Source organism: Pseudonaja textilis, chromosome 1, assembly GCF_049901715.1.
Source record: "Pseudonaja textilis isolate UNSWEBS1 chromosome 1, rPseTex1.2, whole genome shotgun sequence".
NCBI lineage: Eukaryota > Metazoa > Chordata > Lepidosauria > Squamata > Elapidae > Pseudonaja > Pseudonaja textilis.
This window is the reverse complement of record NC_141990.1, coordinates 58,520,026-58,545,117: the sequence shown is the minus strand read 5'-3', so window position 1 is coordinate 58,545,117 and position 25,092 is coordinate 58,520,026. Positions and strand designations below refer to the sequence as shown.

The window sequence follows — 25,092 nt, the reverse complement described above, 5'->3', positions numbered from 1 at the left end:
TAAGAAGGAATCGAGTTATCCATTTCAGATAGATGAGTTTCCTTTGAATCTTCTTTTATATAATATTTTCTTATCAAATATTTACCTTATGATTTATCTTTTGTCCTGACTTTTATTTTTATATCCATTTCTTATCAAATACATACCTGCATATTCCCCAAAAGCCAGCCTATGATGGTTTAGGACATCAGCCCCCACCTTTCCAGCTTAGCATCCCAGCCCGGTCTGGGAGGGGGGTATGTGAGTGGTAGGTGCATGTACACACGCCCTCTGTTCATGTGAACGAAGCTCCATGTTTCAGCAGAGGGTGCTTACACGTGCACATGAGGGTGTTTGCACTCCACTTGCATGAGCAGAGGACACTTGAGCGGAGGGTGCTGGTGCTTGTGAGCAAAGCTCCATTCATGCAAATAATGGGAGCATCCTCTGCACACATTAATAGCGCTTTGTGTGTGTGCGCTTGCCCATCTCTCCTGCATCCAGCTTTCAAACAGGCCACAGCCTGGGGGTTTGGGACCCCTGGTTTAGGATTCAACAGTATGTAAACTACTAAAGCTCTCTTTCCTGTAGCTTTTAATTGAGCGAAATGGTGCACCATAGGGCAATTTTTTTTCAACCAAGGTACCTCAAAGAAGTTAACTTATAGAATGCATCCAAAATTTGGATTCCTCTAGGTATGGTACAGTCAACTCATTATAACAAAACTAAATTTAGCATGTATCATACTTGGGTGTCTGTGTATGTATGTACACCTGTTGACAAGGCTACTGAACTCATGATGGTCATGAGACTGAGAACCAATTTTGTCTAATGGTTAAGTCACCAGGATACAAACTAGGAGATGTGAGTTCTAATCCCACTTTAGGCATGAAACCACCCACTGACTAGGTGACCTTGGGCCAATCACTCTCTCTCAGTACAGCCTACCCCACAGATGGTTTGTTGTGGAGAAAATAGGAAGACGAAAGAGTATTATGCATGTTCACCAATCAATGTGAGATAAAAATTAATTAATTAAAATGGCCACAAAATCCTAATACAATTCTACAGACTGGTTTTGGCATGGATGTTGAAATTGCCAAGCAATGGCACCGTGGAGGAATCTCAGCCCCAAATCTGATATCAACTCCTCTTACTGTTGGGTAGGGACAGCAAGAGATCTAGACAATGCAAAATTGTTACATTGAACAATTTGTGCCTTTGTCTTTGGAATAAAATGTTATCTCCTTCCACTTATGTGCATACATTTTCTAATAATAGCCTCAAGTAATTTTACAGATCTTGCTTTTAATTCTATTTTATTATTATTGATTTAACTTTTCCCCCTTCTACTAATGTTTAAATAAATCAATACCTAAGTGTTTTTAAATTCATCCCTTTTAGATTATTTCTGTTCTTAATAATTTTACTAAGTATTCTACTGTTGTAATGACGAGGCAGTCGAGTTGTTTGATCATGAACAACTGAATCATGATGATCTTTATTGGAGTCTAGTCTTGTATTTATATACATTTTTAGTTATCCTCCATCACTGGTTACTGCTTTGGTTACTGCTTAACTTTCGTTACTGTTTTGAACAGTAATCCATACAATTAATTATCTCTAGTTAAAGTCTAACATATGTTTACCTCCTCTCTCTAATCCTCCTTTAGATTAGTGACTTTGTTTACCTGAGTTGTATTTGCTTGGAAACATTCTTTATCTGAGGTTTGCCATCCGAGATTGGAACATTCCTGCAATTACAACTCTACATTCTACTTTGTTATATTAAAAATGGGCATGAAGGAGGAGGGGTAGTTCCAGGTTTACTTACTGTTCTGAACTACATTCCCCTCTAAACCAATCTATGAAAAGTCAGTACCTGGACCATCCTCTTCAGCACTTCTGCTCCACAACTCCTTTTCATGGCATCCCATCTTTTTTGCCATTCTGTTCACTTGCCCAATATTTCTTCTCTCTTTCAGAGGTTGGAAACTGCTTGAGGTCATCACACACATTTGTTCGGTGTTCAGAACTTCCTAGTTCTGATATCTTCATTTGCTCCACTTCGTTCTTTCTTTCAGCATCTTCAACCATTCTGCTTGCTTGGTAGACAATATTCCCTAGCATACAAAGAAAGCAGCCCCCCTCCCCCATGCTAATCTGCCTGCCAAATCTGCCCCCTTTTAAGCCCTGCACAAAGGGGACATAAATATCACCCACAAAGGTTCTAGTGCAGCTAGAATATTTCCAGATATCCTGGTATGCTTGTGGTAGCAGGCAAAAGAAAAACAAAATCAAACTTTCAAACTTTGAAGAATCCCCGAAATAATTTCAGCCATTGCAGCTCCTCTGTCTGCAAATACTTGATATGCCACAAAATCTCTGATCTGCTGTGGTAACCCAATTGCAGTTACTCACATTCAGATTCTTTCATCTTTCTGACTTGATCCTCGGAGGATGAATGGAATCCTTGACAACACTTAGAATAAAGAGAGTAGGTTGCTTCCTATTAAATTAGCTTATCATTAGCTAGATGATCAATTCACTATAACTTTAATAGTAAATTATTTCTCTTGGAGATTTTCTATACACAGTTTGCAAATATTATTGTTCAAATTAAAATACATAGGTGATGCATCAATTTTGCGATACTGCATGGCAATGCTAACTCTCAGAGACCACATAGACAAATTTTATCCATGACAATCTATCTCTAACCCAGTGCTTCTTGGCTTTTTAAGCTTTTTTCAGCAACTTTAAGTAGCGTTATGTATATATATTCAATGATTGTGTATATATCCCGACACTTGCAGGAAACATTTTCAATCCCCAATACATTCTGTATCTTTTCATTAAAAGAAGTATTTTTCTTCTTCACTGAATTTTTAAACTGAAAGAAGTTAATACTAGTACAATCTTTTGAGTAAGGATAATTGGTGGCATGTTTTATATATCAGTGTTTAACATGCCACAGAATTTAATCTATTATATTACCTCATTAGCTGTGTTGTGAGTGCCAACAATTCTGATAAAAGATGCTGGTTGTCTATCAAAAGTTACAAATTGCCAGGATCTGCACAAGAAAGAAAAGGGATACAGAAAATTAAAACAACTGCACACTTGTTTTTTTTTATAAACATAGATAATTTTTCCTATAGTGATCCAACATATTCTTGCATTATTATGCACACTTATTTTTTATTTGTTCAATGCTAGGATTACCTTTCTGGGGGAGACAAACAGCTATATAATAAATAAAATCAGAAAAGCAGATCATCTCAAGGCAGAAGTATAGAACACAAAATTCAAAAGAGCAATGCATCTTTAGTAAGGCAAGTGTATATTAGTGTACTGTATTTCTGGAAAATAGAATATGAGAACAATGTAAAAGAAATGCTGAAACATTTAAGCAAAACTAAATCACTTCAAGCATATGGTATTGGTCTTCTTTTAATGTCAGGTTTCACAAGTGGAAGTAGTTGAAATGCTGGCAGTTGCCACATTCTGTTGGTGCTAGTTTCACTTTTAAACAAAATGAAGGAATAACTGAATGAAAGAAGAACAAGAATTTCTATGGTTCTAATAACTGCTCAGAAGAGGTAGAAAGTAGAAATTTTCTTATCCTACATAAAAGTGCCTTTTCTTGTAACTGCTATAAATGGAAGAATTCAATTTCTTTAACTTATTCTGGAGATAAATATGGATCAATAATAAAAAGGATCTATGTTAAAAAGCACCTGGCTTTTGAAAACCTAAGGTTTCAAACAGATAATTATGGCAAAAATGTGGGGTTATGTTATTCCTGTGGGCCTCAAACCTTGGACTTTCTAGATTCCTCCTCTTCTACTATTTTAGAAAAGAACTGTGTTTTTTCTTAGCTTAAATTACAATTCTGTGTGTTCTCTATACCAAACTACAACTGGGTTTGTGCATCACATTAAATTGAAACCAACTATGTTTAGCATAATTTATGAATTTTATTAACAAAAAGGATGTAATTGCTCATACTGAAGGAATCAGCAATGTGAAACTTGAAGTACCTCAAGGACCTAACATAATGATTTTTAAATTGTTACAGTCTAACACGATACTATTTTCTTTTATGGTGCTGGAAAAGGCTCATGACCATGCCTTTACGCAAGTATAATTTTTGGCACCTCTTTCTTCTCTCAAGAAGGAAAGAGCAAGAAGATTTGAATATTTCCTTATAAACAGTAGACATCATTACATTGGATTAATACATAATCAGATTATCTTTTTCCCCGAAGTCAATTTGAAGATAAAATTACAAACTTTATGCATAATAGAGCTTAATATAATTAAAGAAATGATAATAAGATAGCTAAAGCAATTTGATGAACTTTTGAAGGAGATTATCATTTGGATAGCATTGCATTCAAAAGATACATACTACTAAAAAGCAAAATGAAAAAGAAAGGAAAGGAAAACACTGAAAGAATTGCAACACTGTTGGTTCCATTTATAACCAAGATTTGAGCTGGAATATTGTACAGTATAGCAAAAAGCTGTAAGAAAGAGCTGATCTGATCTTTTTATGACATTTTTGTATACTTATTCTTTTAATTCCATTGGGCTCTGGAACTATAATGAAACAAAATAATTCCACTTTTATAAATTCAAGACATCAACCTCACCAGAAAGAAATGTAATATAAGCACACACACAAAAATTGCTTTCCGCTATGCAAAATCACATGAATACAGTCCAGCAACAGTTGTACCTTTCTAATGCCATCTACATTAGTTCTAACATAATTTTGATAGTGTTGGTTTATTAAGGCAAAACTTTAGCAGACTTGGTAGAAAAGCATCTAGCTGGATAGAAAAGGCTTAGGCACATTAGATGCTGTCATACACAGGGCAAACATGTAAATTAGTTATGTCACACTGATTTTAATACATCTACTCTAACTGATGACTAAATTAATTGCAATTTCCTGAATATGCCACATTTTTTTCTGGTGCCCTTAAGTCAGTATTGATTCCTGGTGACTGCCTGGTCTACTATTTGCAGTTTTCTTGGGAAGCTTTTCAGAAATGGTTTGCCATTACTTGCATCCTAGAGGTGAGAGAAAATGACTGACCCAAGATCACTCACCTGGCTAAGATGGGTCTAGAATTCATAATCTCTCAGTTTCTAGCCTGATGCCCAGATGTGTTACCAAACTCATTTGCATTATCGTTTTTTGAAAAATTTGGTGTTTGTTTTATCTTGGGATAGGAAAGTACAAAATCAGCTATAGCTAGAGCCCAATTTTAAAAAACAGTGTTTTGATATGCCACTTGCTACAAAACTACTTCTCTATAGTTGAAATCTGTGCTGATTACAAAAAAAAGGGAGTGGGGGAACTTATGTAGACATTCATAAAAGAACAGAGTTATGCCCTTTACAAGCCTATGATATCATTTTAAAGATTAAAGAGAAAATGAAGTCTCTTAGGAAATCCTGGAACTTCTAGTATGTTATTTACTAATACTAGAATGCAGCAGAACAGAATCAATTTGCACAAGAAAACTGCATGTACAAACATCGGCATTATGCCCATCTAATTGGATACCACAAGAATTGCTCTCCTAAAATGCCAAAGCGCAAAGATGTACATCTGATAAAAAGCACTCAGAAGGGCATAGAAGCTTATCCAAATTCTAACTGAGCCTTTTCTATCTCTGATAAATAGCAGGAGGCATATACCTAAGAAAGCTGTGTGGGGCATAATTAATTTAGGACAAAAGACAATTTTCAGTCTAACAATTCCTGAAGATTAGCTCTTAACTATATGCTATCAACTTTATATAATCTAGATAATTACAAATTTAACAGGGATTATAATTTTAATTGTTTATTTTTGAGTCAATCAGTTAAATCTCAGCAAGTTTTTTTTTATTTCCAATATATCATTCTAAATGCATTTTTCTAGGGAAAGTAGTGACATACAAATTAGCAAAATTAGAAATGATTATGCAGTAAAAAGGAAAATGGATTCATCCACAGACTATTTAAAATAAATATTTAAAATACACCTTAGGAGATACAATTCTGTCTTCCAAGGTGGTGTGTAAAAATATTCAAGGGAGCACCTGAACTACTAAATATGAGACATTTCTAATTCCTGGTGTTATGAATTAGAGTCTTTCCAGTGTCTGTGTAAAAAAAACCAAAAGTGAATTTAGGACATAGAAGATATTAATATCTACATGCTAGAAACACAGAATGAGAAGATGTATTAAATGCATGCTCACTGTGTCCATGAAACCGTTACATATACAAACTGAACGGTAAGATTGAACTGAATTTTGTTTACAAATAGACAGAGACCATTATGCAGTTTTTATGCAATATAAAACTCAACATCCCTTTGTGTCAATAATTCTCTGTGCTACTTTGCTCCAGGAACAGCCATTAATAAGTAAAGAACTAGTCTAGTAGGTTTAGCAAAACAGCAATGGATGATAGACTATTTTTTTCTACCACACATGATAGCGAGAAAATAGAAATGAAGATGTTATCCAAAAGATCAAAAATACACTGCTCAAAAAAATAAAAGGAACACAAAAATAAGACATCCTAGATCTGAATGAATGAAATATTCTTATTAAATACTTTGTTCATTACATAATTGAATGTGCTGACAACAAAATTATACAAAGATTATTAATGGAAATCAAATTTAGCAACCCATGCAGGTCTGGATTTGGAGTTACACTCAAAATTAAAGTGGAAAAAAACACTACAGGCTGATCCAGCTTTGATGTAATGTCCTTAAAACAAGTCAAAATGAGGCTCAGTAGTGTGTGTGGCCTCCACATGCCTGTATGACCTCCCTACAGCGCCTGGGCATGCTCCTGATGAGGTGGCGGATGGCCTCCTGAGGGATCTCCTCCCACACTTGGACTAAAGCATCCCCCAACTCCTGGACAGTCTGTGGTGCAACGTGGTGTTGGTGGATGGAGCGAGACATGATGTCCCAGATGTGCTTAATTGGATTCAGGTCTGGGGAATGGGCAGGCCAGTCCATAGCATCAATGCCTTCGTCTTGCAGGAACTGCTGACACACTCCAGCCACATGAGGTCTAGCATTGTCGTGCATTAGGAGGAACCCAGGGCCAACCGCACCAGCATATGGTCTCACAAGGGGTCTGAGGATCTCATCTCGATACCTAATGGCAGTCAGGCTACCTCTGGCGAGCACATGGAGGGCTGTGTGGCCCCCTAAAGAAATGCCACCCCACATCATTACTGATCCACTGCCAAACTGGTCGTGCTGGAGGATGTTGCAGGCAGCAGAATGTTCTCCATGGTGTCTCCAGACCCTGTCATGTCTGTCACATGGGCTCAGTGTGAAGCTGCTTTCATCTGTGAAGAGCACAGGGCGCCAGTGGCGAATTTGCCAATCTTGGTGTTCTCTGGCAAATGCCAAACGTCCTGCACAGTGTTGGGCTGTAAGCACAACCCCCACCTGTGGATGTCGGGCCCTTATATCACCCTCATGGAGTCTGCTTCTGACCATTTGAGCAGCCACATGCACATTTGTAGCCCGCTGGAGGTCATTTTGCAGGGCTCTGGCAGTGCTCCTCCTGTCCCTCCTTGCACAAAGGCAGAGGTAGTGGTCCTGATGCTGGGTTTTTGCCCTCCTATGGTCTCTTCCACATCTCCTGATGTACTGTCCTGTCTCCTGGTAGCACCTCCAAGCTCTGGACACTACGCTGACAGACACAGCTAACCTTCTTGCCACAGCTCACATTGATGTGCCATCCTGGATGAGCTGCACTACCTGAGCCACTTGTGTGGGTTGTAGACTCCGTCTCATGCTACCACTAGAGTGAAAGCACCATCAGCATTCAAAAGTGACCAAACCATCAGCCAGAAAGCATAGGAACTGAGAAGTGGTCTGTGGTCACCACCTGCAGAACCACTCCTTTATTGGGGATGTCTTGCTAACTGCCTATGCTTTCCAACTGTTGTCTATTCAATTTGCACAACAGCATGTGAAATTGATTGTCAATCAGTGTTGCCACCTAAGTGGACAGTTTGATTTCACAGAAGCGTGACTGACTTGGAGTTACATTGTGTTGCTTAAGTGTTCCCTTTTTTTATTTAAGTTTTTATTGGTTTTTAAAAACAAACATAAACAAACAAAACATAAAAACATCAAGCCATCTTCCATATGTATACATACAGTGTGCCAGTTGGTTTACAAATTGTTTTGTGCTTCCATTTCGTAGTCTTCAATTACAATTACATTGCATATAATCTCGTATTTTCAATCAAAAATTAAATACCTTAGTATCATTATTAATCAATCATTTGACTATACTTTTATTCATTCATGTTTTACAAGATAATCATAATTTACTTAGTTTATTTTCTAACAGTTCATATTATCATCCCAAATCTATCCTAAGATCATTTTGTAGATATAATAAGGAAGAAATACATCTTTATATATTTATTATTTTCTAAGAGTCTACATATTTCATTACTGTATTTTATTGTCTAACCATTGATAGAATAGATCCCAGATTTTATAAAATTGTTTATCCTCTTGTTCTCTAATTTCAAATGTCAATCTACTCATTTCAGCACATTCCAATATTTTCTTAATGATTTCCTCCTGTAATGGTGTTTTCTCATTTTTCCAGTTTTTGGCAAATACAATCCTAGCTGCTGTTAATATATTTATAATCAGATATTTCAAGTCTTTACTATATATTGCAGGTAAAATTCCCCCCTAAAATATCTCTGGTTTCAAGTCTATATGTTTTTTTTGCCATTTTTTCCAACCACATGTGGATTTTAGTCCAGTATTTTTTAACATCCACACAAGTCCACCACATATAGTAAATATGAGCCAGGTGTCTGATGACATTTCCAACATTTTTTGGATTTATTCTTGAACATTTTTGCTATTCTTGTCAGGGGAAAATGCCACCTGTAAAACATCTTATACAAATTTTCTTTATATGCTGTTGACATTGTCATCTTATAATTTTGAGACCACAATTTTTGCCATTTCTCTAAAGTGTTCCCTTTATTTTTTTGAGAAGTGTATATATCTGCTGGGATTTGTGAACCTCCAAAACATATACTTATAAAAATCAAAGGTTTATAATTAGGGAAATCAATACTTTCATTTGAGGCTTACACTTAGCCAACAAGACCAGCAATCAAGAGCCTATGCTGATATGAGGGTCCTCAACCTGAAAGGCAACACTGCATGATGAACAACCAGCACAAGTTTCCCAGTGCCACAGCTTCCTCTTTTAAAATAAATTAGCCTTGTGGCAGCCCTAGGGTACGTTCTGTAATACTCCATATTTCACCTCAGCCATCCCTCCCAACTCTCTTGTTCTGCATGAGTCCCCCAAGGAGAGCTACAATTGTTGATTAGCATTCCAAAGTCATGCTTGCATCCTGTGAGCCCGTCATATTTAATTACATTTTAACTAGATTCGTCTTCAATAATAGCCTGAACATAATTTAGATAATTATCCCCTGCGTTCTCTTTCTCAGAATCTGTCTGTCTCAGAGCTCCTTGAAATGAATATTGCTTTCTCTGCTCAAACACATAAACAGACTCTTGGGCCAAGTACTTTCATCTCTCGAACAGCAACAGCTGTCACTAAGAAATTCCGTGGCTCTGTGCATCCAATCAATTGAAAGTGTAATCTTCATGCTTTCTGCTGTTTTGTTTGGGAGGCAGAAAAGAATACAATTATCAAGGATAAAAGTTGCCTATAAAAGTTTTTTTGTTCCTTAAAACTTTAAATGTTTTTGGCATTTAAATACTCGATATCAGCTAGTAAAGTGATTAAAGTATTGGTCCTGGATTAGAAAGAAGAAGAGTCAAATCCTCACAGGAAAATAGGACTCATTGGATGACCAGGAGCCAGCTATTTTCTCTCAAATTTCTTATAAAATTGATATTTGGGAGATTTTGAACTCCTGGATAAAATGTCAGAATATAAATGAAATTAATTATTCACATATCTTCTTAATTTACCCTGAAGTTTCTCTTCAGATAAACCAAGGTTAAAGGGATACAACAATCAGCCATTAATCGGTAATAATAATTACAACTTAAAAGGTTGCTACTGAAATCGCCTTTTTTATATTGATACTGTCTTCATATTAACCAAATAAATCATAAACAGGAAAGCAGGAAGAAAATTCTACTATAAAAATCCTGTATCAATCTACTTCAACTTCTTGATTCTTAATAATGCAACAATGACTTCTATTGAGAAGCTGTGCTGCACAATGTGGAACACATGTTTTTCATGTGCAAGATCTTATATTCAAACTTTAGGTAAAAATACCTGTTGATAAACTTTGGAAGGTAAGAGATGGGTGAATGATGGAAACGTATGTTGAGACTAATAGTATTTAACATAGCAATGTTTTTTAAATTTGCAAAAATTACAAGAACATATACAGGAGTCAGCATGTGACCTAGAAAAGATGAGATCTCTGTCTCCCTTATTAGCCAAGAATTTATGCCGATTTGCAGAATAGGTGACTCCAAATATTTGGAAAGCAAACTCATCCGTTACGATTTATCAATTTAGAATATCGATCTTTGTTATAATTCTGTCAAGAATAATGTAACAGTACGGCATCAAAGAAATTGATACAAAGAGAACTAAGTCTGTTTCATACAATGTCGCCAAAAGTTAGAGTAAGTGAAAGATGAGCAGAAGACCCCTGTACTACTTTTGGTCACAGTGATTCTCCCCTAATTATAGCTTCCATTCAACATTCCACAATTGGTCTTTTGTTTGCACAACTAGATGTTATCCTTTGTCTTCTCTATTGCATGGATACCAAGTCTACCCTTAAAAATGCTTTAATTAGTAGAGCAGGTTTGGTAGGGCATGAGATGTGTTGAATGGAGGTGGCAGAAGATGAGGATGAGTGGGAGCAAAATGTGATCTTCTGGCAAAATACTCAAAGAGAAAACAATATTGTTCCAGTTTTTTTAAAAAGAACAATCTGCCTCTATGTTGCTGACATAAATTAATAGAATTCAAAATGTGGAGAATTGAAAACTTAATAGGATTTCTATTGTTAGTCCTGAATTTTCTTTTTTAGAGTACCACTTTGATTTTTAATTAGAAGCTAAATTGAACTATGGAAAATGAAACTCCAAAATGCTAAACTATTGGTGAAACCTAAGCATTTTGTGTTGTGCCAGATTTACATCAGCAAAGTTCTTATAACTTTTTGTTATTATACTAGTTTATCATGCCTCATTTAATGAAGGAATAAACTGTTACTCTTTGCCATATTCAAGACTTCAGATAATTCTAGAATAGATACTCAGTAGGCATAGTGAACATACTGTGTTTGACCAGCCAAGGTACATATTCTAGGCTTTTTTATGTTTGGTAATTGGGTCAAATTAACCTTCTATATATTTAAGTTCTCAAATTATTCACACAACTATTCATGAATACCACAGCTTACAATCATGGAGAGGAGGGGATAAATAGCTTGCCTTTGAAATACATGAGGTAATATGCATCACCACAGGGGAAAGCCTTTAAGATCATGAAATATATAATTTAAACTTATCTGCAATAATTCTAATGAAAAATTATTTAACCATTTAAGCTTTGAAATTGCAAACTGCAATATAATAGTGCACATTGAATCCACATATACAGTAGATTATTCAATGAAATCGGACAAAATCAATGTAAGTTCGTATCTTAATTCAAAGATCAAAAACAGTAAATAAGTTATTGAAAGATCATAAAATGTTATGAAAAAAGTAACATAATTTACACAGCTATCTTGGACCAAAGTTTCCAGTTTTAAAAGAAAAAAATGATTAGCTTTGAAATAGCTCAAAAAGCTTAACATGTCAAATATTATAATATCCCCAAATCCATTATTTTTCTATCTGGGCCAATGAAACAATATTTAGCAAAACACTGCAAATATTGAAATAATATTTTGCATCTCCAATCTAATTTATTTTAATACATTTATATTTAAGGTGTTGTCTATGTTTCAACTAGCCAAACACCATAAGAATTTTATTTACTTAAAATGAAACCCATAAAAAATTTCTGAGGTATCTGTCCACCTGTTTACTGTACAACTGTGAAGTACTGTTTAGTGAGACATTGTCATGTCTGTACAAAATGAATCTGCTAGGGCCTTATATTCCTACTTTTATGTTTCAGATCTTCAGCCCAGAAAACTACTCCAATATAACAGATTTATACATCATGAAAGTTTGCAATTATAGAAAGAAAGAAAGAAAGAAAGAAAGAAAGAAAGAAAGAAAGAAAGAAAGAAAGAAAGAAAGACCCAACAGTTCTCTGCCCCAAAGACTTACAATCAGAAAATGAGAAAAAGAAGTTGGTAAGCAAACAGCTATAATTTATTTTTAATTGTGAATTGCAAGAGATAACAAAACTTTCATGAATAAAGGATCACTTTGGGAATAAGTCCAATGTTGTGATACTCGATCTGTAAAATAATGTTTCTTTCAAATTCCCACTGCTAAATAAAAACAATCATCGTTTTGGTCAAAGAGTGGGCAATGTATGGTTCCCCATGTGCTTTTGCTGGGAAGGGCTGATAGGAATCGGAATTCAGCAGCATAGGGAGTGGCAGATGCTGTCAACTCTGCTTTGGGCCCATAAAGATAACTCTGGTTCTTCATCTTTAGATGGCAAATGAGCCCATGTTGGGCTATCACCCAAGGCCCTATTTACTCAGTCAAATTTTACAGTTTGACTTTTTTTTCAATATTCACTCTGAGTGAGGTGTTATCATGATTTTATAGACAGGAAATATCCTTACAGATTGCTCATATAATTCAGACTCTACTCATGAAATATCTACTTACCATGTATGAGAATGACAATCAATGAGGGGATTTTTGTGTAAAACTAGACAACATTTTATGCTCAGTGATTTACAACAGAAATAAATCAGAATGAACAATGTATATTTATTGCAACAGAAAATCTATCAAAAAGAATTAATGAAATCTGGATTGAACTTCTAGCATTTTTCTATAAAGTTCTTAACATGCTTGAAAATACAGAAATAATGTTAAAATATGAAACAGAACAAAATGTGTAAAAAGTAAATCAAAATCCAACTACTGAGTTTTTCCTCTATCCACTGAAGACTTCTGATACCTGAAAAGGTTCAAGACATAGATTTCAGCAATTCCCTCAGCTTTGTAGCCCACACAATTGCCAATATTTTAATAAGCTTCTATCTTGTGGTACCTGGAGGCAGTGAGGATCTGGATGGGGGATGACAGAGTTTGAGTGAAACCTAGTTAAGACTGAGTGTCTTGGGTGTCTGGAGCTACAGGTTCCAGAACTTTGACATTGCTTAGTTATTCAAGCCCTGGTCATCTCATAGTTGGACTATTGTAACTCGTTCTACATGAGACTACCCTTGAAGAGTATCCAGCAGCTTCAGCTAGTTCAGAAGGCAGCCATGTGGGCAATTCTTGGGGCCCCTAGTGTAGCCATGTAACATCTCTGTTCCACAAGCTATACTGGTTGCAAGTTTCCTTTTTGGTCTAGTTCAAGGTGTTGGTTATCACCTTTAAAGACTTTCTTGGCACAGGTCCAGGTTATCTGAGGCAATTTCTTACCCAGTTATTATTTTTATTTGCACTTTTCCTCACTACCCATAGCTTCTTGTATAACTCAATAAGTAAAACTAAATATTATTAATTTATAGTATGTTCAGTTAAAAAAATACAAAATCCAATAATTATCAGAAATGATTTATTTTAAAAAAATGAAGCAAGACAAGCTCAACAATTGGTTATTTTCTGGCACATTCAAGAAATCATCTTCTAACATCAAGCCCAGGCAACAAGCCAGCCAGTCAGTTTTTTTTGTTATATCCAATGAATCTACAGCTATCTCAATCAAAATGTAGACATGACTCGGATGCTGCATTTGATTGGGCAAGATAGTGTTCACTGATCCGAAAAGCAGACCCTGTACCTGTGGGAAGATGATTCATGTAATTTTCTTGACAGAATTCAGAAGTGGTTTGCCATTGCTTTCTTCTGGATATCTTTTCAATTCTGAAGTATAGATAACTGTCCTGGGATTCCCTAGTGATGTCTTATCCAAGTATTAACCAAGCCAGATTTTTTTAGTGGTATTCACCAAGCTTTATTGGCCCTAACTCAAGTTTTATGCTCTGTGTATGTGTATATGTGTGAATGTGTGTAGTCAAACTGCCTAATTGATATTTCAAACCTCTATGAGACCCAGCAAGTTGTACAAACTTACTGAATTCAAAAGATGAATAAGTGTCCACATGTAGCTAACATGAAGGAATTCAATTTAACCAACTTGCTAAGACGAGCTTAAGAAACAAAGCCACAAAGCCATATAACTAATAAGAATTGTGGCTGAGTTACTTCCAAGAAAAAATGCTTCAAAGAGCACTTGGAGATCAATCTGCTGCATGTTTCTTCACACAATCATAATATTTTATATTGACCCTGATGTTTAAAGTACCTTCAAATTCTGATTTAAAGTCCTTATTAGTGTGAACATGAAATATCTGATATAAATTTTAGCATTGACAGGAGGAAAACCACATAAAGGAAATAAAGGAATTAGGGAAAGATTGCACCAGTTATAAGCCTTAATTGTACTTTCAGAGAAGAGATAAATTTGGAGCTATCATCATACTCTGGTAGAGGAACTTGTCTCCTTTACCTAGAATAAGATAATTCAAAATAATTACTAAATTCTAATCATTGTGAATAAAATAGTATTAATTTAGTTACCATTGATTGAGGTATCAATGGTACTAGGATGAAAATATGCAAGTGTAGTATTCTAGAATGTAAAATTCAAAAGGGAACAGAAGCTGCTAGAGATGGAAAAGAAAAAAATAGTGAAGTTTCCTGAAATAACATATCTCAATGTATGTGTGTGTGTGTATGCATATTTGTGTTTGTGTGTTTGTGTGTGTGTGTGTGTGAGAGAGAGAGTGAGAGAGAGAGAGAGAAACTTGTGACTACTACCTTTTAAATTATGATTTAATTGTTCATGGGAAGCAATGAAAGCCATATCATTAGAGACCTATGAAGCCAGACTGATAATATAAATTGAGGAAATATACTTTATAGAATAATCTCACAATAACCCCACAGGGGAAAAATTTAAGACCTAATAATTCCTTTATTTTTTGATTTCTATGATTCATGTATTTAATTTATACTGGTAAAAGCTTCTGTAAAATGAATCAATAATTTAATACTGTACAATTTTAACTGCATTAGGTCAGATAGATGATGTTAAAAGATTCACAAGACTTACATCAGCAGTTAGTATGAACTATGATTTTCAATTTTCGATAGCAATCAATATTCTAGTTAGAATATAAACTATTGCATAAGAATGAAAAAAATCAAATGATTTTAGGAAGCTGTCAATTGCTTCATTACTTAAAATTACAAAAGCTGTACTTTTAAATGAAATCTTTTAGTTGTAAACTTTCATTCCACCTGGAACGAAAGACTGAATTCTTTTTTAAAAAAATGTTTGGACAAGATTTTCATCCTAATCTTTTTTTAAAAAAAGAATCCAAAACAACAGCATTTTCCCTCAAAGAAGGATTCTCATAATTCCAAAATTTTATTGGCCCCTTAGTATGTTTGTAACTTTTCAGAAACAATGTTCTAATCAACCTTAAGAGCCATGGTGGTGCAGTGGTTAGAATGCAGTACTACAGGCTATTTCTGCTGGCTGCCGGCTGCCTGCAACTTGGTAGTTCAAATCTCCCCAGCGTCAAGGTTGACTCAGCCTTCCATCCTTCCGACGTCAGTAAAATGAGGACCCAGATGGTTGGAGGCAATATGTTGACTCTGTAAACTGCTTAGAGAGGCTATGAAGTGGTATATACATCTAAATGCTATTGCTATTTAATCATGAAAGTGATTAAGAAATGAGGCTGGTGAACCTTATGTCCATATAGGCTACATTACAGCTGTGAGCTTGGGTGAAAATGACTCCCACTGTGTCATGCCCCAGTTGGAATCTGATTCTGTGGGAGAGATGGAATAGCTGACAGGGAGTGGGAGTTTTGCTTCGGTGGCTGTGGAGGAAATTGGGGAAAGAGCACAGGCTGGCTGGGCATCCAGAGGAAGACCCAGGCCTACCCCCCACCCCTTCATCCTAGGGCACGCAGGGAGGAATAGATAATGGAGCGTGCATTATCTTTGGAGGCTTATCTGGGTTTTGGCATCCTCCCAACTGTGTATGCCTCGTTATCTTTTGAAAGTCTGCAAGTTATTATCCTGGTCTGTTGTGTTAACTACTTCAGCGAGGTTTGTGTTTTTTTTTTTATTTCTACTTTATCTGTATTTTGGGTTCGGACTGCATTTCTTCCCTTTGTGGACTGTTTTTGGAAGAGTTTAATCTCCCACCAAGGATAATTGGACATTGGGGCCAAGTTGGAGGCATTAAAAGGAATTTTTCTACTTTGGTGACTTCGTTATTTTTGTGCCACGCCCCAAGTCATCACACACTGCTTGACTCACAAGTCAATCATAAAAACTTCAGTTCGTGCAATTTAATCATGAGGAACAGCTGTCAGGAATGCATGGACAATCTTTTTCTGACCAGAATTTATCACCTGGACACCAATCTATGCTGCAATATTGTTCCCATTCCTTCATGGATACTACAGAAATTCAATATCAATCCTCGCTGGAAGCAAATTGTTTTGTGCTCTGAAGAGCATTACATGTAACTGATACACACTATCTGTAGTTGTCTCTATTTTTAATGCTCTAAGGACAATTAGAACATACTTCTCTAAAATATTTTTCATAGAACAAGAGAGCATACTGAAGTGGTATATCAGCTATACTGATATATCTGGGTGTTTTGTGCAGTTTCTCATTTAACAGATAATACTGTACAATTTCTTTGGTGATAAAACAACTGTCATTAACTATAAAATTATCACTCAAACATAGACATACTCTAATACTGAAAATCATGTGTTAATATTCTCATGGTGCTTGAAAAAATAAATAGGGGAAATTATATTTGGTTTAAGATATGTGTGAGTTACTCTTATTATATCACATAAAAATGTAAGAATTGAAGGAAGTTTGGCGATCCTCTATCCAATATCCTGCTCAGTGCAGGAAACAATATAGCATTTCTGATAGATCCAGTCTCTGTTTAAATACTTCCAATGAAGAAGAGTCCATCACCTCCAGTGGAAATCCATTTCCTTATAATTTAAACTCACCTAATGTGGTCTTGTGACATCTCGTGTTACAACCACATCGCATAGTAATTGAAGCTCTAGTCCCAATTTGTGATTATAAATTGAGGAATATTGAGGAATACTGTACTGTTGTTGTCATCCTCCTTCTCATCATCATTTCAATTGTATTCTGCCTTTATGGGATAGGTAAGTGATTGGTTTTTTTAGTACCTAAGCTTGGCAATAGTGGAACTACTGTATTCTGTGAGGTCTTTTTTTTAAAAAAATAATTTTGATTCGTAATATGTGGTCCTTTTTTAAATTTTTGGACTCTTGTCAGCTTGTGTAACAATTCCACAGAATGCTGCAACCTGAATCATTCAAAAAACCACAATGTACCACTTTTCTCAGTTGTGGAATAAGCCAAATATAGCAATTGCTCATGAATTGTGTTTAGACTTTTAAAGCAAAATGCAACATTTTCTAATTCTAGGTGATGACATACTGCCAGGATTCAAAGTACTTGTATATGGATGACAGAATGGGTCTTACTGAAAATAAGAGCTATGAAATAATGAAAAAACCTGCAAGCACTCTTTGAAATCTTGAAATATGAATGTCTAAATTCACAAGCAGTACATGGTGAATGAGACAAAAGTAGTGTAATCATATATAAACAGTGAGGGTTTTTTATTTTACTAGCAACTTAGAGAAAAATTATGTCCCGCAACAAATGTATTAATGTATTATAATAAACTACACTTCTTTTCATTGCACCATGAAAAATTGTATATGTTCCACAGTTTACAGAATTGAAAGTTGAATATTCAATGTTCTAATGGCTAAGCATATTATGTGAATTTCCACTGATCTATAAGCACTTATATTTTAAGTTATGTGTAACAATAATTTATTGCTAGACTAGGAAGTTGTATAAACTTAAGACTTATGCAATCTTAACAGTGAGAGCTTTTTAAAGATGGCAATATGAATTAAGAAAAATGCTGAATCTGGTTGCTATTACACCACTTAGAAAAACATTTTAACATTTTTGACTTCACTATGGTTATTCAGCTTCAGAAATCCCATAATTTACATTGGTTAACATTTATGAAAATTAAAAGAACAAATGGAAGATAACATTTTGTACACTACATTTTCCAAGTAAATGTAGCTGGATGGATTGTTTTAACTGCATTATATATTTATTTGGTCTGCAAAGGGTGTGTAGGGCTTAATTTTCTTAAGTGGCATTTCATAGCAAAAATGATCATTAATTTTAGATTTGTGGGTTCCTTCTTCTATTCTAGGTGGCTGACAAAAAAGGGTCAATTAAACTCTTCTGAAAAATTCTTGCACTAACTAAAATTACTTTCCAAAGCTAGAATTTGATATTTATTTGAAATTAACCATAAGGTTGCACCAAATTATTATTAAGCAGAAGTTTAAAGTTCTAAGCCCCTTCTCTCAATTATTTGGACAGAAAGGAAAGAGCACACTGTACTGTATATACCCAAAAACTCACTGTGTCTGTCTGTATACAAAGGGCTAAAAGTGGTTTAACTTCCATAGACGTATAGTCAATGTATCTAAATTTGAATGGGATCTGAATTGAAAAATAAATTTACATTATCCATTATTCAATTCTGCTTAAGTAAATAAAAAAATGACACATTATTTTGATGCTTATGCAGAAGAGACTCTATCTTCTCACAATTAAACCAAATAGTTATGGCAGCCAATCAGAGGTGTGATCCTACCAGCATAACAACTAGTTTGGTGAGTGCACACTTTGCAGTGTCCTAAACTCAGCAACACCTTTTTGGAGGTGTCAGGGGCTACATCACACACTTTAGGGGACTGTAGGAGGAGAAGGGAGGTGCAAATGATGAAACCAGCTTTGCATTGAACTAATGCAAGCTCTTTCCCTTTTCAACATGTACCATGACATCACACACATGTAGAAAAATAGCAGGGCTTCAGTAGTTTTGACCACAAGGTAGTGGTGGATCTTGCAAGTGCTTTTGATGAAGGACCAAGGATAAAGGTATATGGCACACAACTACAATTACTAATACAATGAAAATTACAGGGTTTGTTATCCCATTTAGGCATTGGTGACAGTTTGAAATACAAACAAATGCATACAGTGATAGATCAGATAGATCACCAGAAAAATCCAACAACTGAATCCCATTATAGGGATTCATCTTTTAAAAAAAACTTTTTTCCCTTTATCTTTTCTTCTCTTGAGAATTAAAAATGTTTTCTATTTTGGGCCCTTGAGACTTTGGGCTGACTCTTCAAGAGAAGAAATATTTTCTTACTTTAAATTTGTTATTTTTTTCAGTTTTACTCCTGTTGTTGACAAGCTTCCCTGAGTTAGTCTTTTGGGACAGAATGGTTAGCCTGAGCATGTCTGAATAGATTTAGGCTTCTTTCCACAAACATAATTTTTGAATTTTATCTCTTCTATATGGCACTCTGATTTTATTATTTTGCTTACTTTTTGTTTGAAGGGCTTAGAATTCACTATTTAATTTTTGTTTTAGCATTTTCCTCATTTTCTTTTCATAGATGAGTATTTCCAGGAAATTAGATTTGTATAGAGACTTTCAGATTGCTGTCTTCTATTTTTCATCCAAATATGGAAGGAATTTTCCCTGGAATATCTGCTCCTTATTAAACATCTATAAAGATTTCCTTTCTTACTATAATATTTGGACTTGATTATTACATAGTTGAAAATCTTACAAATTATCTTTAATTAACTTGGCTAATAGGAGTTCAGGTGAGGCTAGAATCACATAATTAAACTGCTGCTAACTTTGCCAAAGGGTCCCCGCCCCATAATTTCATGTAATGAATACAATTTTTGTCTTTCTTTTCTAGAAGATTTTGCTAAAAATGAAAGTGAATTAAATTTTAAACACTGTAAACTCTGGATGTTACAGTGACCCCATCTTGCAATTTACATCCATAATTAGACTATCCCTGTAATTATTCCTTGTTTCATATTCTAATCATGCATATTCTTTTGAATTTAATTTTTCCTAAATGCATACATTTATCCTATGCATATAGTTTAACACAATAATATGAATGTTTCCTTCATAAAATAGGAAATATTTAATAATTTTCTTTTTTTAATTATCATACACACATACAAAACACACACACACATATACACATATATACATACATACATCAAACAAAACAAAAAACCCTTTTCATTTTTTTGTGACTTTTTATAATTCATTTTAAAAACCCAACAAAAGTCTGGATAATATACTGACTTTGATCATATGAAACAATTGTAATATGTCAAGATTTTGCTGATGGTGTGGAAACAGCTTTATAAAAAGTAAAAGTTCACTCAGATTTATCATTAGTGGCTTCATGGCTTCAGTCTTAAGAATTTTGTTTGATGGCTACTGAACAGTTTTGCCAGCACCTTCTTCTGGGATATTATTTAACTTCCCATTCTATCTTATACAATGTCATATTTTATGAAAAGCCAAATAATTTGATTTTGAGGAAATGGAAAATGGCAACCCTACAAGATCTTGCTGTTGGTATATTGACTGTTTTTCCTAAGATATATAAACGGGGTACATCCTAATAAACTATTTCTATTGCTAGCTGCCTATTTTCTTTATAAAATACTGCAAAACCAAAATGTATCTTCCAGTGGATGAGGAGTGTTTAAAATTATAATTTATAAATAAAAAAGGAACACAACAACAAAGAACTTTGGGAAACACTACAATGAAGTTTACATTTATCCAACACACTTATAACTTTATTAGACTCTGGTGTTTTTATTAACAGAATAATTTATTTGTATAAATATTTTATATTATTTTTTTCTATTTTCTTTTCTCACCATTAATTTTGTCCCTGATTTCTTTCCTTTTCTTTTCATCTCTATGTATTTTCCCCTTATTTTGTTCTTTCAACTAAAAACAAAAAACCAGTATACATTACAGCATGCTGATATTTAAAGCTAGAGAAAGAATATATTTATCTACAAAATAATGTGCATTTTTAAAAAGTCTATGTTAGCCTATATTAGAAGGAAACTATTTTGTTACACAACTTGGATAGAGTGCAATCACAGGCAGGCTACTGTGGGTTCGCACAGGTTTGGGTGATTCTCTAGCTAAGATTCTGCGCAGTTCAGCAAACCCACAAATCCCACCCCTGGCTGGCCCCACCCACCCTGCCCTTCCCCTCCCAGGAGTCCCCACATGGCCTATTTTGGATGCCAGGTTAAGTCCAGAGCCCACACGGAGTCTCAGGGAAGGTGAAAAATGGGCCTCCTGGAAGTTCCAGAAGGCCGGAAAGAGGCCCATTTCCGGCCTCCCAAGGGCCTCCGGAGGCAAGGGAGGCAGTTTCACCCTCCTGGAGGCTCAAGGAAAGCCTCCAGAGCCCGGGAAGGGCAAAAGCGAACCCCCCTCCATGGTGCAGGAGGCCAACTAAGCCATGCCCACCATGGCCATGCCCACTCAGCAACCAGGCCAAAAACAAGTTGCTAAAATTTTGAAGCCCACCCCTGAGTGCAATGACAATGTTTTGAAAATAGGATTCTGTAACAGAGGTAGATTTTAGTCTCTGCAAAACTGAAAAACTAAATACTTGAATATAGACTATAAATGTACTGAAAGGCTTGGGTAAAGTCTGTAGTCCACAATCCTTTTCTTCCCAGCCAGATTTACAATAATACAACTGAAAAAACTGGATCAAATTTGCACTCACATTTGGAGAAAAACAAAACAATTTATTGCATTAAATCTCTGACAGATTAGATGAATGTATTAACATTTCCTGTATTTTTAAACAAAGCCAAAGAAAGGAGTTAATTGGCCTAGATATTCTCTCCAGTAATGTGGTCAACCCACTATTTTCTCTCTCAGCAGCCAAAATTGATTTTTTTTTTAAAGGTAGCCCTGTCACACAAAACAAATTGTCATTCCAGTTCTAGAGAAGTAAATAAGCAGGCATCAAAAAAGAGATCAGTTGAATAATTTTGATTGATCCAATGTAGATGATATAATTACAATAAGAGTCACTTTGGTGTAGTCATTAAGGCATCAGGCCACAAGATTGTGAGTCACTTTAAGCACAAAGCCAACTGAGTGACCTTGCACTTATCACTTGGTCTCAGCCCTAGAAAGGAGGCAATGGCAGATCACTTCTGAAAAAACCTTGCAAGAAAACTGCAAGGAGTTCAAGCAGCCTCTGAGAACTGGATACAATTGAATGGAAGAACAAAAATGCATTTTTTAAAGATTAGGAACAGTCTGAAAGTTTATAGACAACCATGAGTATGTTTGAGAATGGGCAAAGAATGTTTAAAAGCTTGATTTATCAACTTCAGTGCATTGCTCATGTGGAAGATCACTTTCTGTCCTAAGAAGGTCAACATAATTTCAAACCTAATATTTTCAGACATTATGGCCTTTGGGGTTGGCAGATTTAAAATGGTTTTACTGATTCGGATTATTTTAGTTTGTTATTGTTCAGATTTATTTATTTACTTGGTTATCTTCCTGTATGAAATAGGTTTAGTATCTTTCTATACAATTTTTTAACAGCACATATTTCTCTTATTAGAGCCAAGAAACCAAACATCAGAAATATTTGCCCTTTCAGAGAGAAGAGAACATGAATCTATTTCATTACTGTCACACTGTGTAGAGAAGACATAATTTTTCCAGAAGGGACTTTTTTTTAAAACCTGTATGCAACATTTAAAATGACAATTACAAGGGGAATATGCATTAATTGGCTTCAATTTAAAAAGACAGTAAGCTTCCTCTCTGAAGATAATAAATACGCCAACATTTTAGGATAAGGAATTTATACAATGGATGGAGAAAGAATTGGCCTTCTTCTTTAAAGAGAACAGAAAAGAAGACACCTCAATACAGAATGTTTGGGACACAATGAAGGCCTATATTAGAGGCTTGATAATAGACTATACAAGAAAAAAGAACAACAGGAAAAGGCGAACTCTTAAAGCCTTGGATGATGAATATAAGGGACTTGAAAAAGAATTACAGAAAATGCCACACAGAAAAGATGTTAAAATGAAACTGGATATAACTAAACATAAAATGGATTTAATAGAGAAAGAAGAACTGGCACAGAAAATTAGGAATGCTAAACAGAATTATTTTGAGGATGCAAATAAGCCAGGTAGATGGCTAGCATACAAATTGAGAAAGGAGAAAGAGTCGAGGAAAATACCGCAGTTAATAGACGACCAAGGTAAAATTTGTTATGGCAGCAAAGAAAAAAAAGAGATTATTTATGATTTTTATAAGCATTTGTATAAGAAAGAAGACATTGATGAGGAGAAAGTTAAACAATACCTACAGAATGCAAATCTACCTAAGATACCTAAAGAGATTGAAGAAATGCTAGAAAGTAATATAACAATGATGGAGTTAAGTCAAGCACTTAAGAAACAAAATAATGGAAAGGCACCAGGTCCAGACGGGTTTCCTGTAGAATTTTATAAAATCTTTCAAGAATCACTGTGTATTCCACTGTTAGAAGTTATGAATGAAGTTATGTTAAAAAAGATGATACCTAAAACATGGTCAGAGGCTTACATTACACTTATTCCAAAAAGAGGAGGCGGACCTACTGCAAATCAAGAATTATAGACCGATTTCTTTACTAAATGCTGATTATAAAATTTTTGCTTCAATATTAGCAGAAAGACTTAAAAAGTACTTGAATAACTTTATCCACCCAGACCAAAATGGGTTTTTGCCAAAGCGACAAATCAGAGACAATATGAGAGTAATTCTGGACACCCTGGAATACTATGAGGCACATCCTGAAAAGCAAATGGCTTTGATATTTTTAGATGCTCAAAAGGCATTTGATAACGTGAATTGGAGATTTATGTTACTTTTAATGGAACAGATGGGCTTTGCTAGAAGATTTATTCAGGCAATAGAAGCAATTTATAATGAACAAACAGCTAAGGTAATGATGGAGGGAGAATTTACAGATCCTATTAATATAAGAAAAGGCACAAGACAAGGTTGTCCTCTTTCTCCCTTGATATTTGTATTGACTTTGGAAGTGTTGAATAGAAATATCAGAGAAGATAAAACTATAAAAGGAATGAAAATTAAAAAGGAAGAATTTAAACTACAAGCCTTTGCAGATGACCTAGTCTTTATATTGGAAGACCCTATAGAAACAGCCTCGAAACTGTTGGAAAAGATAGAGGTCTATGGGGAGGTGGCTGGTTTGAAAATAAATAGAGATAAAACAAAGATTTTGTCAAAGAATATGTTGCTGAAACAAAGGGAAGAGTTGGCAGAACTGTTAAAAATTCAAGTTACAAACAAGGTTAAGTATCTGGGGATATATTTGACATCAAGATGTAGTACATTGAAGGAGAATAATTATATTAAACTTAAACAACAGATAGCTCAAGACTTGAAAAAATGGGAGAACTTACAATTGTCATTAATAGGAAGGATTTCAACAATTAAGATGAACATTTTACCCAGAGTCTTATTTTTGTTTCAAACAATACCAATTAGGCTTGGAAAAGAATATTTTGAGGATTTAAATAAAATTGTTTTGAAGTATATATGGCAAGGTAAGAAAGCAAGAATAAAGTTAAAGCTTTTACAGGATGCTAGATTTAGAGGAGGGTTTGGACTGCCTAATTGGGAGTTGTACTACCAAGCTGCAAACTTGACGTGGGTTAAAGAATGGATAACATTAAGGAAAACCAGATTGTTGACATTAGAAGGTCATGATTTGTTGTTGGGCTGGCATGCTTTTTTTATGGTACAAGGGAACTAAAACACAGGGTATTTTAGAAGGCAT

At 35.0% G+C, this 25,092-nt stretch overlaps 1 protein-coding gene across 4 annotated transcripts in view; it reads right to left on the bottom strand.

The window, feature by feature from the left end:
* Nucleotides 1-25,092, bottom strand: part of BTBD9 (BTB domain containing 9) — a 155,218-nt gene that overhangs the window by 9,856 nt on the left and 120,270 nt on the right. For 2 of the 4 annotated variants that reach the window (XM_026695589.2, XM_087935190.1), the window contains exon 10: nucleotides 2,977-3,055. The exons of 1 other annotated variant lie outside the window; for it this stretch is intronic. In XM_026695589.2, coding sequence (XP_026551374.1) covers nucleotides 2,977-3,055 — 79 coding nt within the window. Of the gene's footprint in view, nucleotides 1-2,400; nucleotides 2,462-2,976; nucleotides 3,056-25,092 lie in introns of all 4 variants that reach the window. One more of the 4 variants, XM_087935180.1, reaches the window with a different exon arrangement.